The sequence below is a fragment of the Equus asinus genome, chromosome 1 (genome assembly GCF_041296235.1).
Source record: "Equus asinus isolate D_3611 breed Donkey chromosome 1, EquAss-T2T_v2, whole genome shotgun sequence".
In the NCBI taxonomy this organism is placed as follows: Eukaryota; Metazoa; Chordata; class Mammalia; order Perissodactyla; family Equidae; genus Equus; species Equus asinus.
Window position 1 is genome coordinate 164,355,763 of NC_091790.1, and position 12,605 is coordinate 164,368,367.

The 12,605-nt window shown below is 38.1% G+C and overlaps 1 protein-coding gene across 2 annotated transcripts in view; it reads right to left on the reverse strand.

Moving 5' to 3' along the window:
* DPY19L1 (dpy-19 like C-mannosyltransferase 1) overlaps window positions 1–12,605 on the reverse strand; it is a 104,184-nt gene that overhangs the window by 41,157 nt on the left and 50,422 nt on the right. For both annotated transcript variants that reach the window (XM_070511737.1, XM_014838758.3), the window contains exons 8-9: window positions 5,307–5,398; window positions 859–958 (exon numbers count right to left, since the gene is read on the reverse strand). In XM_070511737.1, coding sequence (XP_070367838.1) covers window positions 859–958; window positions 5,307–5,398 — 192 coding nt within the window. The remainder of the gene's footprint in view (window positions 1–858; window positions 959–5,306; window positions 5,399–12,605) is intronic.

A 12,605-nucleotide genomic window follows, 5' to 3' on the forward strand; every position in this document is an offset into this window, starting at 1 on the left:
ACCTACACCACTGGTTGGCGGCCATCCTGTAGCAGTGACCCACATATAAAACAAAGGAAAACTAGCATGGATGTTAGCTCAGGGCAAATGTTTCTCAAGCAAAAAAAGAGGAAGCTGGTAACAGATGTTAGCTCAGGGCAAATCTGCCTCAGCAAAAAAAAAACAAAGGAAGCTACAGAATAGTTAGGACTCAAATCCAAATCTGACGCCATTTCTCAAGCAAGGCATTTCAAAGAACATTACAAAGCAATTCTTAAACTGCTTCATATGAATATGAATATGGCCCGTAAGATAAAATAGTAGTGGCAGGTGGGGAGATGAACACACAATTTACTCTCTCTCTCAACGAGCTACATTTATCTTGCTTTATATACCTCTATTTGAAAAGAAAGGGAGACAAGCGTACTTGGAAAGATGATAGATCAATTACAGACTGATAGGGGAGTTATATAAAATATGAACTGTTTAACTATTTATCCTATGTGTAAAAATGCACAGCATTATTCATAAAAGAAATACATTTTACTTAAGAGAAATACTGTAGTTTACTTAAGCAAAATACTTAAAATTATAGCACTAGTCCTCTTTTAAGCACACTAAAAATACTGAAAAACAAATATAAGCATTGTTATAAATTTGAGTTTAATAAATGCATTCTACTAGTAAATAAATAGTTAACACCCACTAATAAGTAAATCTTACATATCCCCCTACCCTGAACTTTCTTTAAAAGTATTAACTAAAAATCATTTTAGGGCTTAGAATCACATAACATCTCAGTTTTATAATTTTACACAAACGATTTCACATAATCAAACACACTAAGCTTAAGTCAGTTTAAAAATGTAAGTGCCTTACCTGAGTGAGAAGCACAAACTGAGCAAACTGCCACGGAAGCATGAAAAACACATTGGAGATGCAGAGTGCAATCAAGCTGCCTCGATAAAGTTTTGTAGCCCTTGAGAAGATAAAATAAATATCAGTAAGTGTAAGCAAAAAATACTCTAGCATGGATCCCAACTGCTGGAAATTAGAATCTCTAAACATGATCCGGTTATAACATGACCCAATGGGTTAGAAATTATACCTCCCGACACTCAATTACAATAGTTTTCTACGAAAAGTAAATACTCATTATTACTATAAAAATAAAGCCTGCCAAAGAGAGAGAGGGCATCTGGGTCAGTATATCCATTAAATTTTTTCAAACTATATTTTGGTGAATGCATAATCAAACTTTTTTTTTAAGGAAGATTAGCCCTGCGTTAACATCCATGCCCATCCTCCTCTATTTTGTATGTGGGATGCCTGCCACAGTGTGGCTTGATAAGCAATGTGTAGGTCCACACTCGGGATCCGAACCAGTGAAAACCAGGCCACCAAAGCAGAGTGCGCAAACTTAACCACTGACCCACCAGGCCAGTTGCCATAATCAAACATATTTAATGCTGCATTCAACAGAGTCATTTGGAGAGACAGAGGACGTCTATGAAAAATCAAAGAAAGTAGCATATTCAAAGTCCTAAGTATTCTGCAGACAAGCAGGGCAAGAATTCAGAATACGGGCTGAGCAGCGAGGAGAGATTTCATAGAGGATGTGGGATAAAAGCTGGGCCCTGCACACGCAGGACGCAGAAAAGAGGAGAGGAGGCAAGGCGGGGGCCACTCTGGAGCCACCTTTAGAGGCTTCACTTTGACCCTGACTTGTAATTTAGGGGATTTTTAGGAGAGTGAGGTAATTTTATCTTTCACACTAGTTTTAAGAAGTACTTTTCTCTTAAATCAGTGAGTCAATGTGAAGACCCTGACATCTTCACAAGGTGGAGCATGCATGTTGACACACCGAGGTCCAACGTGTGCACCCTGGATACAGTAAGAGATCCTCCTTAGGACAAACCCACCTGGGCGCTGAGCGCCACCTCAAAATGCCTCTCTCCACTCATTAAGTCTCCCTTCCCCAAAGGACATCCCTCTCTGTTATTCTAATCCAACTCTTCCCATCATGCCCCTAAATGAAGTATTTTAAAATCCAAGTAACACATTAATGAGTTATGAAATCAATTTATTAGATTAAAAACAACAATTTTTAATGGAGTGAAGTAGAGAGGAAAAATACATGATTGCATCCTACATAACAAGGGTTCTTATCCCTTATTATTCACAATTCCTTGAAAGTTCTGTTTCAGCCGTTTGTGTGCACACACGAATGTGTATACTAGGTCACAATGTAAGACAGATTTTATTTCTTGTAGATCAGAGTCAATAAGTTGGAAAGCCACTGTCTAAAATAAAGCATTTCTCTGCTTTTTAGTACTGAACATGATTTTCATTCTATGGGTAATGAGAGAGAAAGACTTCTGAGCAGAATTTAATACTAATTTGGCAGCTGGGACAGAATGCACTGGGAGGAGGGGAACAAACGGAAAGCAAAGGAATTCCACCTGCTGATGGCACAATCAGTATAGCAATGAACTAGGATAACAGAAATACTCCAGGAACAATCAAGAACTAGCTAAGACTATAGCTGATATTAGGTGATTTATACAAAACTGAATTTCTAAAAGTACTTAAGATTCAAAACTGGACAAAACCAATTTGTTAAGATAAATACCTTTTTAACCTTATTTATAAATGATTTCTAGCATTAGGAGTAGTCAGTCTCTTTTCTAGCTTTGTCACAGTATCCTCAGCAGCTGCAGCCAACATCAATGCTGCTCAGTTTCCTCTTGGCTCACCCATGCCATCCACTCCCTGCTCCCCTCAACACCACGAGCTGGAATTACAGGTGGAAACCAAGAACTAAAGGAAATGGCTACTCCACCGAAGGAGACAGAAATCAGTACCAAGGACGAAATATCAGAAGATTGAGAGGAGGCTGTCATCCTTCAGAAGAAAGGCAAGAAGTTTGCCACAAATCCAGAAGAGGAGGATGTAGTTTTGCCCAGGAAAAAGGACGACAGTCAAGAAAGCAGCCATCATCCCAGGGAAATGAAAGCAGCCACCACACTTCCACACAACCAGTCACACCAGCCACAGCAGTAACCACACCAGGGAACAAGGGAGCCATGCCAACCAAGGAACAAAGGACAAGCAGCCTGCCCCCGACAGGAAATGATGAGGTGCCAGTGAGGATGGGGAGGAGATGGAGATAGCGATGAAGCTGAACCACCAGTGGGAAAAGCTGCCGCAGCTCTAGGAACATGAGAAGGAAGATGCCAACTAAGATAAAAACAAAGAGAATGGAAGAAACTTTGAAGGAAGGAAATTCTCCTAAAACTTTTCTGCAAAAACCAAAAATAAAGACAGGAATGAGGACATAGATGAGGCTGAAATGACAATGATTAGGAGGCAAAAAAAAAAAGTAAAGAAAGAGCTGGCCACAAAAGCACCTAGAGAACACGAATGAAGAACCTAACAGAAAGCAGCCTCTGAGGCCAAGAAACAGCAATGGGAACAGCCCCAGTATGGTTGGCAGAATAACGGTCTCCAAAGAGATTCATGTCCTCATCATTGGAAGCCGTGTATGTCACATTACATGGCAAAGTGGAAGTAAGGTTACCAATCAGCTGACTTTCAGATAGGAGATTATCCAGGTCGACTCAGTGTCATCACATGGGTCCTTAAAAGGCCAGAAGAAGGTTGGAGTAAACCAATGGGAGAAGGACTCAACCCACCATTGCTAGCTTTGAAGATGGAAGGGGCTATGAGCCCAGGAATGCAGGAAGCCTCTAGAAGCTAGAAAGGCAAGGAAATTGATTCTTCCCTAGAGCCTCTAGAAGGAGTGTAGCCCTGCCGGTACCTCAATTTTAGGATTTCTGACCTATGGAACTGTAAGATGTAAGATAAATCGAAGTTTGTGGTGATTTGTTACAGCATCAATAGGAAAGTAGCAGAACCTTCTGCAGTACATCCCTCAGGACGGATCAAAGGAAGCAGTGCTCAGCAGGTGGAGCAGCACCATCCACGGCTACTCAGATCAGAGCAGATCAAGCAGGAAGTGTGAGCACCAGCAAAGGTTCGCCATTGCTAGATTTAAGACAGAAGCTGAGGCAGAAGAAACGCAGAAGTTAAAGACTGATGGGCAGTCCACTGTCTGCACTATACTGGAGGAAAAAGCCAAGATCGAGAATGCGGATGTGGAAACACAGCCTTGGTGAATCAGACACTTGGATAGCGCAACACTTCTTCCGGAATCCTTTGAGAAGGAAATCTCTATCAAGGTGCCCCAGAGCTAAAAGTTATGAATTCAGAGAGTTCACTTTATTAGAAGATGCTAAAAAAAGCTTTAAATCTTATAGTAGAAGAGGAATTTAGGGGAGAGCAATGACATTGGAGTTGCAGGGACTTTAAAAGCTAGTACAAAAGCTGCGCCCATCTACATCCCGTGAAAGGCAGGTCTGAACACACTACACAAGAGACAGAGCCACATCATGGATCTGTTCCAACCAAGACCATCATGGGGGAAAGGGATGGCACAAGGGTTTGGAGTAACAGACTTCAACCACGTTCTCCTGAATTCTGCAGATCACTGAGGGGAGTTCTTAGTCTGAGTCATCTTCAGATTTTCATCATGCTTCGTTCTATTTTTTCATAGGCCCCGTTTCATTTTATTTTTGCCCTCTGAATCAAGGCAGCATCTGTCTAAACTCAGTATTTGTCAAACTGTTCTGGGTCCTACTCACTTTCCACTTGTGTGGTGCTTGCATCTCTGGCTGAAGGCCAAAGACACAGAAGAGCCCCATCCAATCCTGAATTTCCAGCAGGAATTCTCCTGGCGTATCTTTGGTCTACTGCGTTTGGTTCTTTCTACCCCTACAGACTGATTCTCAGAAATGCTAAACAAATGTAGAAAGAAGAATTCCACATGTTAATGTACCTGACCACAATCATTCCACGAACTGTTCTCTGCTCCAAAGGACTCTATCTTATGGGATACACTCTACTGCCGCCAGCTTTCCCCCTTCTTTTTGCCTATTTTTGGGAAGCTATAGTGGTGGCAGAAAATGACTTGAGAAAGTGGGGATGGCAGAGGAAGTGGAAGCAGCTTTGCTGCTCCTTGAGCAGTATCTGTGGACCACTAAGAAAAAGGAAGAAGACTAGAAGGCACATTAAGAAAATGTTTTTGGTAGAGAATATTTTGAAGTTATACTCTTAAAATACCGTCATGAATTCAAGCCAGCATCAGCATCATCTTAATTATTTTATTACACTGACTGTTTTTATTATGGAAACTTAAAAAATTCTAGCTTAAGTTATTCAATGGAAGACAAACAAACAAACAACAACTGAAGATAAGTCAAAGTTACCTGAGAATATGAGTCACAAGCAACATCTGAAGCACAAGGAATGGATATGAGAAGCTCTCACGGAGAGGTGGTGTCCACATCACACGGGTACACTGAAAAAAAGTTCAGAGTGTATGGAATATTTGCTAAATTTGTTAAGTAAGACATACCAAGTGGAAGCCACTATTTATAAATACAACGAGATTTTTTCACACATAATTTCAATGGTGTGTTGGAAAACAAGCTACTAGATTTTCCACCAACAGCAAAACTAGGAAGTGAGAAACATTACTGAGAGGGAGACACACATAGCATAAGATCTTGTGAAACATTAACATCATGAATTGTCAAGAACAACGTAACAAAACTTCAACTACAGCCTAAAGGGAAAGTACCAGCCAGAAATGCTCTGCCGAAATTAAAAACATTTCATTTGAATGGGTGTGTAAATTAACTACAGCGTGTCTTCTTTCACACAAATTTCAGCAAAAATATCCATAAACAATACTTCAAAACTCTTCGTAGTCATCAATGTCAGTATTTTCATTCACAATGCTGCTAAAAAAGGAGCATTCCACTTTTGCTTTTACTTCTTCTTTGTCTAAACTACGCTGGGCTGGAAAATACTTAGAAGTGGCAGAGGGGATCAAATAAAGTAATGAAAGTCCTAAAATAGTCAAGTATCACCCTTTCTGAAAAGCTCACTTTGGACTTAATAATGTACTATCCCGGTTTTCATACTCAATCATTATTCTAAATATATACTATTACATATATACTATAGCATGTATACTAAACATATTATTAAGTCCATCTTTCAATTTAAAGACAACTGTGTTGGATTAAATATAAAGTTTGATATTACTACTTCTAAGCTAGTCACATCAGAAGAAATCATTACATCTCCCAAGTCAAGCAGCGCTAATTTAACGACTATGCAGAATGACGAAGACGGCAGTGGAGATGAGCCTTTCCTCTACTCCAGCTCCACCGCAGGCTATTAGATAGTTCTACTACTGCCATAGAAAGTTGGAGCCAATCTACTCCTCTCTTTTACCAAAACTCATCATCCTCTATGAAATTTAACATAGACATCTATAAATGAATTATACACACATGTGAATTCTGAAAAGATTTAAGAAGTCTTTTAAAAAGCATACTTGTTACTGGAATGTAATTTTAAAAATCTGTTAGTTTACTAGATTAACTAGAGATTTCAACACGATTGATAGCACAGCTATATAACTAAAATTTATAAAGCTACCAATTTCTGTGCAAAAACAAGTAAGAAAATACTTAAACTATATGTAATGCACAATTTGAGAATTTTCCTCATACAAACTGTTGACCCACATTTATTTTGTTACCCAAATTTAACTATGTTGTCATTTCTTAAAAATTCATTTCTTTTAAAGCTGAAGTCACTCAGTTCTCTAAAACTCAATTCCATCCTCTGTAACATAAGGATAAGCACACCCAATTACATAACCATAAAAGAGAGCACGGTCTTCTCCCCTAAAATGTTAAGAGTGAACAAGTTCAAATGTTACTGTTGCTCCAATAACACTGTGTGCTTCACTAGATCTGGTACAAACATAATTGCTGGTCTAGATGACCCCACATATTTTGAAAATAGTAAACAGATTTTCTTTAATCATATCTTAAGTTTCAACAAATATTTTTTTCTTTAACTACAAATGGAAAATAAAAATCTACAGTTCCATATATAGACTGACAGTTTAAAATACCAATGCCTTTTAAAGGCATTATCTTGAAATATAAGAATTAAAGATGGAAATATACCTGAGAACCACTTCAAAAAGGGTTACACAAACATATCCAGCACTCTAACAAAATACAAGAAATTCCTTAATTGTGAAAATGGATTCAATGAAAATCTTACACTGTTTAAACCATCATCCAGTATATAATTTTTAGCACACACTTCATTGCACTGAATAAATTATGCCTACATAGGAACATAATACTACCTAGATATTGATGACAACAGGCTTTTATTTTCTGCTTAGTAAAGGCTGAAGTTTTTTAACCATTTACTCAAGAATCAAAAATAAAGGAATTTTAGCAACAGATAGATTCATTTTTCAGTCTCTACTTTCAAATAGTTTACTTATATTGTTAGAGTTCTAGCATAATCTAATCAATTTCAATTTCTCTTCATAATTTAAAAATAAATAGGAGTATGACTGACTAGTGAATTAGAAATTGCGGTTCGAATCTGTATCGAACAGGTCACGTTTAAGGCTTATCCAGCAGTTTTAACTAGAGTTGATGTTTGCAGGATCAATCGTAACTTGTCAGTATAATGCTTGGGTGTATTACCCCACTTCTGACTGCCGTACTGCTATACCAGCTACAATATTGATTTCCATTGCTTAATATCAGCTATAATAGTGCTTTAAACACCATATTTACATGGGCTTCCAAAAACAATTTCTGGCCACCACAGGTTTGGCTACCCTCCTACAGAGAATGGTATAGGTTTAAGGATTCTATTATCCAGATGTTAGCCATAAGAAGGAGAGGGTCAACGGCCATGGTTTAAACATCTCCTATTCGATGTTTCTTACAACAGGTAGCTACCATGGCTTACAGAGACCCTTAGCTTGGCACAGGCTTTCTGCAGCTGTTGGCACTACACCTTGAGAATAAGCCAGGTGGCCTTCTTGGAGTTTGTGTCTCTTTCTGTACCGCGTACTGGTACGCTGCTCAATTAAACAGCCAGTTACAGATGTCAATTTGAATTTGTAATACAACTTTGGCTCACACAGGAATTAATGTTGCAGTGATATATAATTGCTATTATTGAGCTTTATTATCTTAATCAATTATTTCTGCTGGTTCTATGAAAAGAAACATTTATCTTTTTTGTCTCTGAACTTCTAGGATATCAGTATATCCTATCCTAAGTTTACACAGAACTTCTGTGAAATCACTCAGCTTTATTGGAAAAGTGATGAATTTTTGTTTGTTTGTTTTTTGTGAGGAAGATTGGCCCTGAGCTAACATCTGTTGCCAATCTTCCTCTTTCTGTTTGAGGAATATTGTTGCTGGTCTAATATCTGTGCCAATCTTCCTCTATTTTGTATGTGGGATGCCTCCACAATGTGGCTTGATGAGTGGTACATAAGTCCACGTCCGAGATCCAAACTCATGAACCCCAGGCCGCTGAAGCAAAGCACACGAACTTAACCACCACACCACAGGACTGGCCCAGAAAAGCAATGAATTACATCTTCATGACTCAATCTACCACTGCAATGACTCCAACTTGACCACTCCTTACTCATTTAACATAGAAAACATATCTGAGAAGATATTATCACTATCAAATCTATCACCTTTACCATGTGGTTATAAACTACAGTTCTCAAGGTTATCAACATAATCAGAATTCTGTCTATAGTATGAAATGTTTGTCAAAACACAAAAGCAGTATAAATATAAACTGAAACTAATGATTCTAACTGTATTATCAAAATGGTAACATAACAGAGAAGCAAAAATAATTCAAGTAACTTTTGAACTATTTTACTTTTGAACTCTGTACACCCTTACTAGAATATACTCTTAGGAGAAAAAAAACTGCAAAGAAACCTTAAACCTTACATAGTGCATTTGATTTTGGTAATAGCATTAGTGTACTAATTCTGAAACTATTTTGTGTGTAGTATAGAATAAAGGAAATAAGAAAATACATTTAAATTGTGGGGAGGAAGGAGGTAGAAATACAGAGTGGCGGGAAGGCAGAGAAGAACCCTATGATACCGGATTAGAATTACTGGACGAATCAGCACAAATTAATGACTTTTAAAAAGCATACTTCCTAGCTCTCTGCCGAAAGGAGCTAAAAGTAATGACGTCCATGGCGATGAGCACACAAGCACCCTGCTTGTGGTCCCTAAAGACCGTTTTCCACTAAGAGGATCCAAGCTTCCTTGGAAAAGAGCTGATTCCACATCTGGAGACAAGAAAGTACTAGGTGGTCCTGAAACACCTTTTTGTGCATGTATGTAAGTGTTCAAAGGGATAGAGGGACATATCGAAAGGACACAGAAGAGTACCCAAAAAACTGTAAAATGCTTAGGAATTAACTTAACAAAAGATTTTCAAGACACAATATTGCTGAGAGAAATTAAAGATTAATGTAAATGAAAGGATATATCCATGTTTATGGACTGGAATATCTGGTATATTTAGGATGTCAATTCTTCCAAAATTCAAGGCAATCACAACTAAAGTCCCAGCAGGTTGTGTATGTGCTGAGGGAGGAAGGAGTCGTGGCACATTGATTCTAAAATTTATATGGCAATACAAAGAACCTGGAACAGCTACAGCAACACTGGAGAAGAACAAAGGTGGAGACTTGCACTACCAGACATCAAACTTACGAAGCTACAGTATTTGATAATGTGATACTGACTTAAAGATAAACAAACAGACAAATGGAACAGTATCGAGAGTCTAGAAACAAACTCACAAATATAGTCACCTGATTAATGATAAAAGAACCACTACAATTCTGTAGGGAAAAAATGGTCCTTTCAACAAATGGTACTAGGTTAACTGGATATTCAAATTGGGGTGGAGAGTGGGAATGTTAAATTTACTTCAGTTATACACAAAAATTCGAGCTAGACCATAGACCCAAAATGTGGCAGCTACAATAACCAAGCTTCTAGGAGAAAACATAAGAGAAAATCTTTGTGATCTGTAGTAGGCAAAGATTTTCTAACCAAGATACATAATACTAAATGTAAAAGAAAATACTGATAAATTGAATTTCATCAAAAGAAAGAACTTCTGTTCATTAAAAAACTCCAGTAAGAGTGAAAAGGCAAGCCATAGACTGTGAGAAGATATTTGCAGACAATATATCCTACAAAGAACTCCACAGAATTGACAAAGAATTCCATATACCAATACAAGAAATAAACCACCCCGATTTTTAAAACGGGCAAATACTTAAATAGCCACTGCACAAAAGAGGATATCTAAACCAGATAAGCAATATAAAAGATGCTCAACATCATTAATCATCAGAAAAATGCAAACTAAAACCATAATGAGATTCCCTGTCGCTCATCAGAATGGCTAAAATAAAGAGGACAGCCAAAACCAAGCAGTGACAAGGATGTGGAACAATTGGAATTTTCATACATTGCTAGTGGGAGCGAACACTGGTACAAGCACTTTATAAATATTGCAGACATATGTTGAAAGAAGTCAGCCATAAGAAAGTATGATTCCATTTATATGAAGTCCCAAAACAGGCAAAACCAATTTATAGTGATAGGGGTTGGAACAGAGGTTACCTGTTTTGGAGGAAGGGGAGGGATATAGATCAGGTGGGGACAGAGGAGAGCCTGATGGAGGGCTGAAAACACTATGTCTTGATCTGGATCATGGCTACATTTTCCTTCACATAGATAAAACTCCACTGAGCTGTATGGTTAGGATATTTAAATTTTAGTGTATGAAAACTTTATATCATAAAAATGAGAGAAAGGGCTCCTAGTGGCCCAAATTGTAACAATTTGGGAATCAAGAATTATTATGATGGTAGTGTATTATAAAACACTAAATAAAAAAAGAATACATGCATATATAGTAACAGAAAATGAGAGGGAGGGGAGGATTTGTCTTTACAGAAGAACACTTGTAAATAAATATAGAAGAAATGATAGCATTAGGAAATTACAATTTGCAGTGGCCAAAATAATAGAACTAATCCAGGGTCATCAATGGATGCTACAACTATTTGGTAGAATGTTATTGGGGAACAGGATATTCACAGTGCCTCAAAATATTATCCACTGATCACTTATTAATTTAAAAGGAAAAAAAGCGTCTTTATAATAGAGAAATCTGACAGACACCACCTTAACCACATGATCAAAGTTAGTAAATTCAATATGAAGCAAACTGGGCTCAAACACCTCTAGATGTAATGTAGAGAAAAGGATACAAGATCATCCATGTGGCATTCTTTACAAGAGGGTGTAATTTCAATCTATCAATGAGGACACAATCAGACAAATTGAGATTATGGGGCCTTCTACAAAATAATGAGCCCGGTCTCCTCAAAAATGTCAATGTCACAAAAAGAAAATGAAAAGAGTCAGAGGAACGGTTCTAGATAAATTCTTCCAGATAAAATTACTAGATGCAATGTGCGATCCTTAATCAGATGGTGAATCCAAAACAAAAGCATGAAGGAATTTATTGCAATAACTGTGAAACTTGAACACGGACTGGTTCAGACATTTTACATAACTACCAGGGATAAATTTCTTGAGATCATGATAGCAGTATTGTGATTACACAGAATGTCCCTGCTTTCAGGTAATATATACTATATGAGAGATGTCATCATGTCTGCAACTTACTTTAAATGGATTAGAAAAATGTGTGTGTATGTGAGAGACAAAAAGCAAAAAATAGTAAAACTGGTGAATGAAGTGAATCTAGAACTCTATGTAGGTTTTAAACTTTTCAGAATAAAAAGCTGGAGGAAGGAGCCGGCCCAGGGGTGTAGTGATTAAGCTCGTGTGCTCCGCTTTGGCAGCCTGGGGTTTGCAGGTTCGGATCCCAGGCACAGACCTCCATGCCATTCATCAAGTCGTGCAGTGGCAGTGTCCTACATAAAAAAGAGAGGAAAACTGGCACAGATGTTAGTGCAGCAACAATCTTCCTTAAGAAAAAAAAGGAAGATTGGCAGCAGATGTCAGCTCAGGGCCAAGCTTCCTCATGGCAACAGATGTTTGCTCAGGGCCAATCTTCCTCACAGAAAAAAAAAAAAAAGGCTGGAGGAAAAAGTACAGAAATGTGCACTTTTTTGGTGCTGCCTTTTAAGGACAAAATTTACAGTGGAACTAGATGTAGACCAAAAGAAAATATAGAACATCTGTTGGCTCTACCTTCACACCTGGGAACAACTGCATAATTTAGGTATGGACCTGCCATAGGCAGAGTCTTGGCTGGGACCAGTAAAAAACAGATTTCTAACAACATAAACTGGAATCTGGAAAAGCCATGACACAAAAACAAATCTTTCTGACTGACAACTTACCCCCCACCAACCCTGGATACACACACACACATTTGGTGGAGTGAGGAGCAGCAGGGCAGAGACAGAAAGCAGAGAGGACTCTCACAATCTCACACAGTGCTCAGCTTCCAGGAACTTGCTGAAGTTGAATCCAGACATAGACTTAAACTAAAAAGCTGAAAACTAACCCCCTCCCAATTCAAATGCTGAGAAGACCAAAGAGATAATGCCCTGGGCTGAGCATCTGG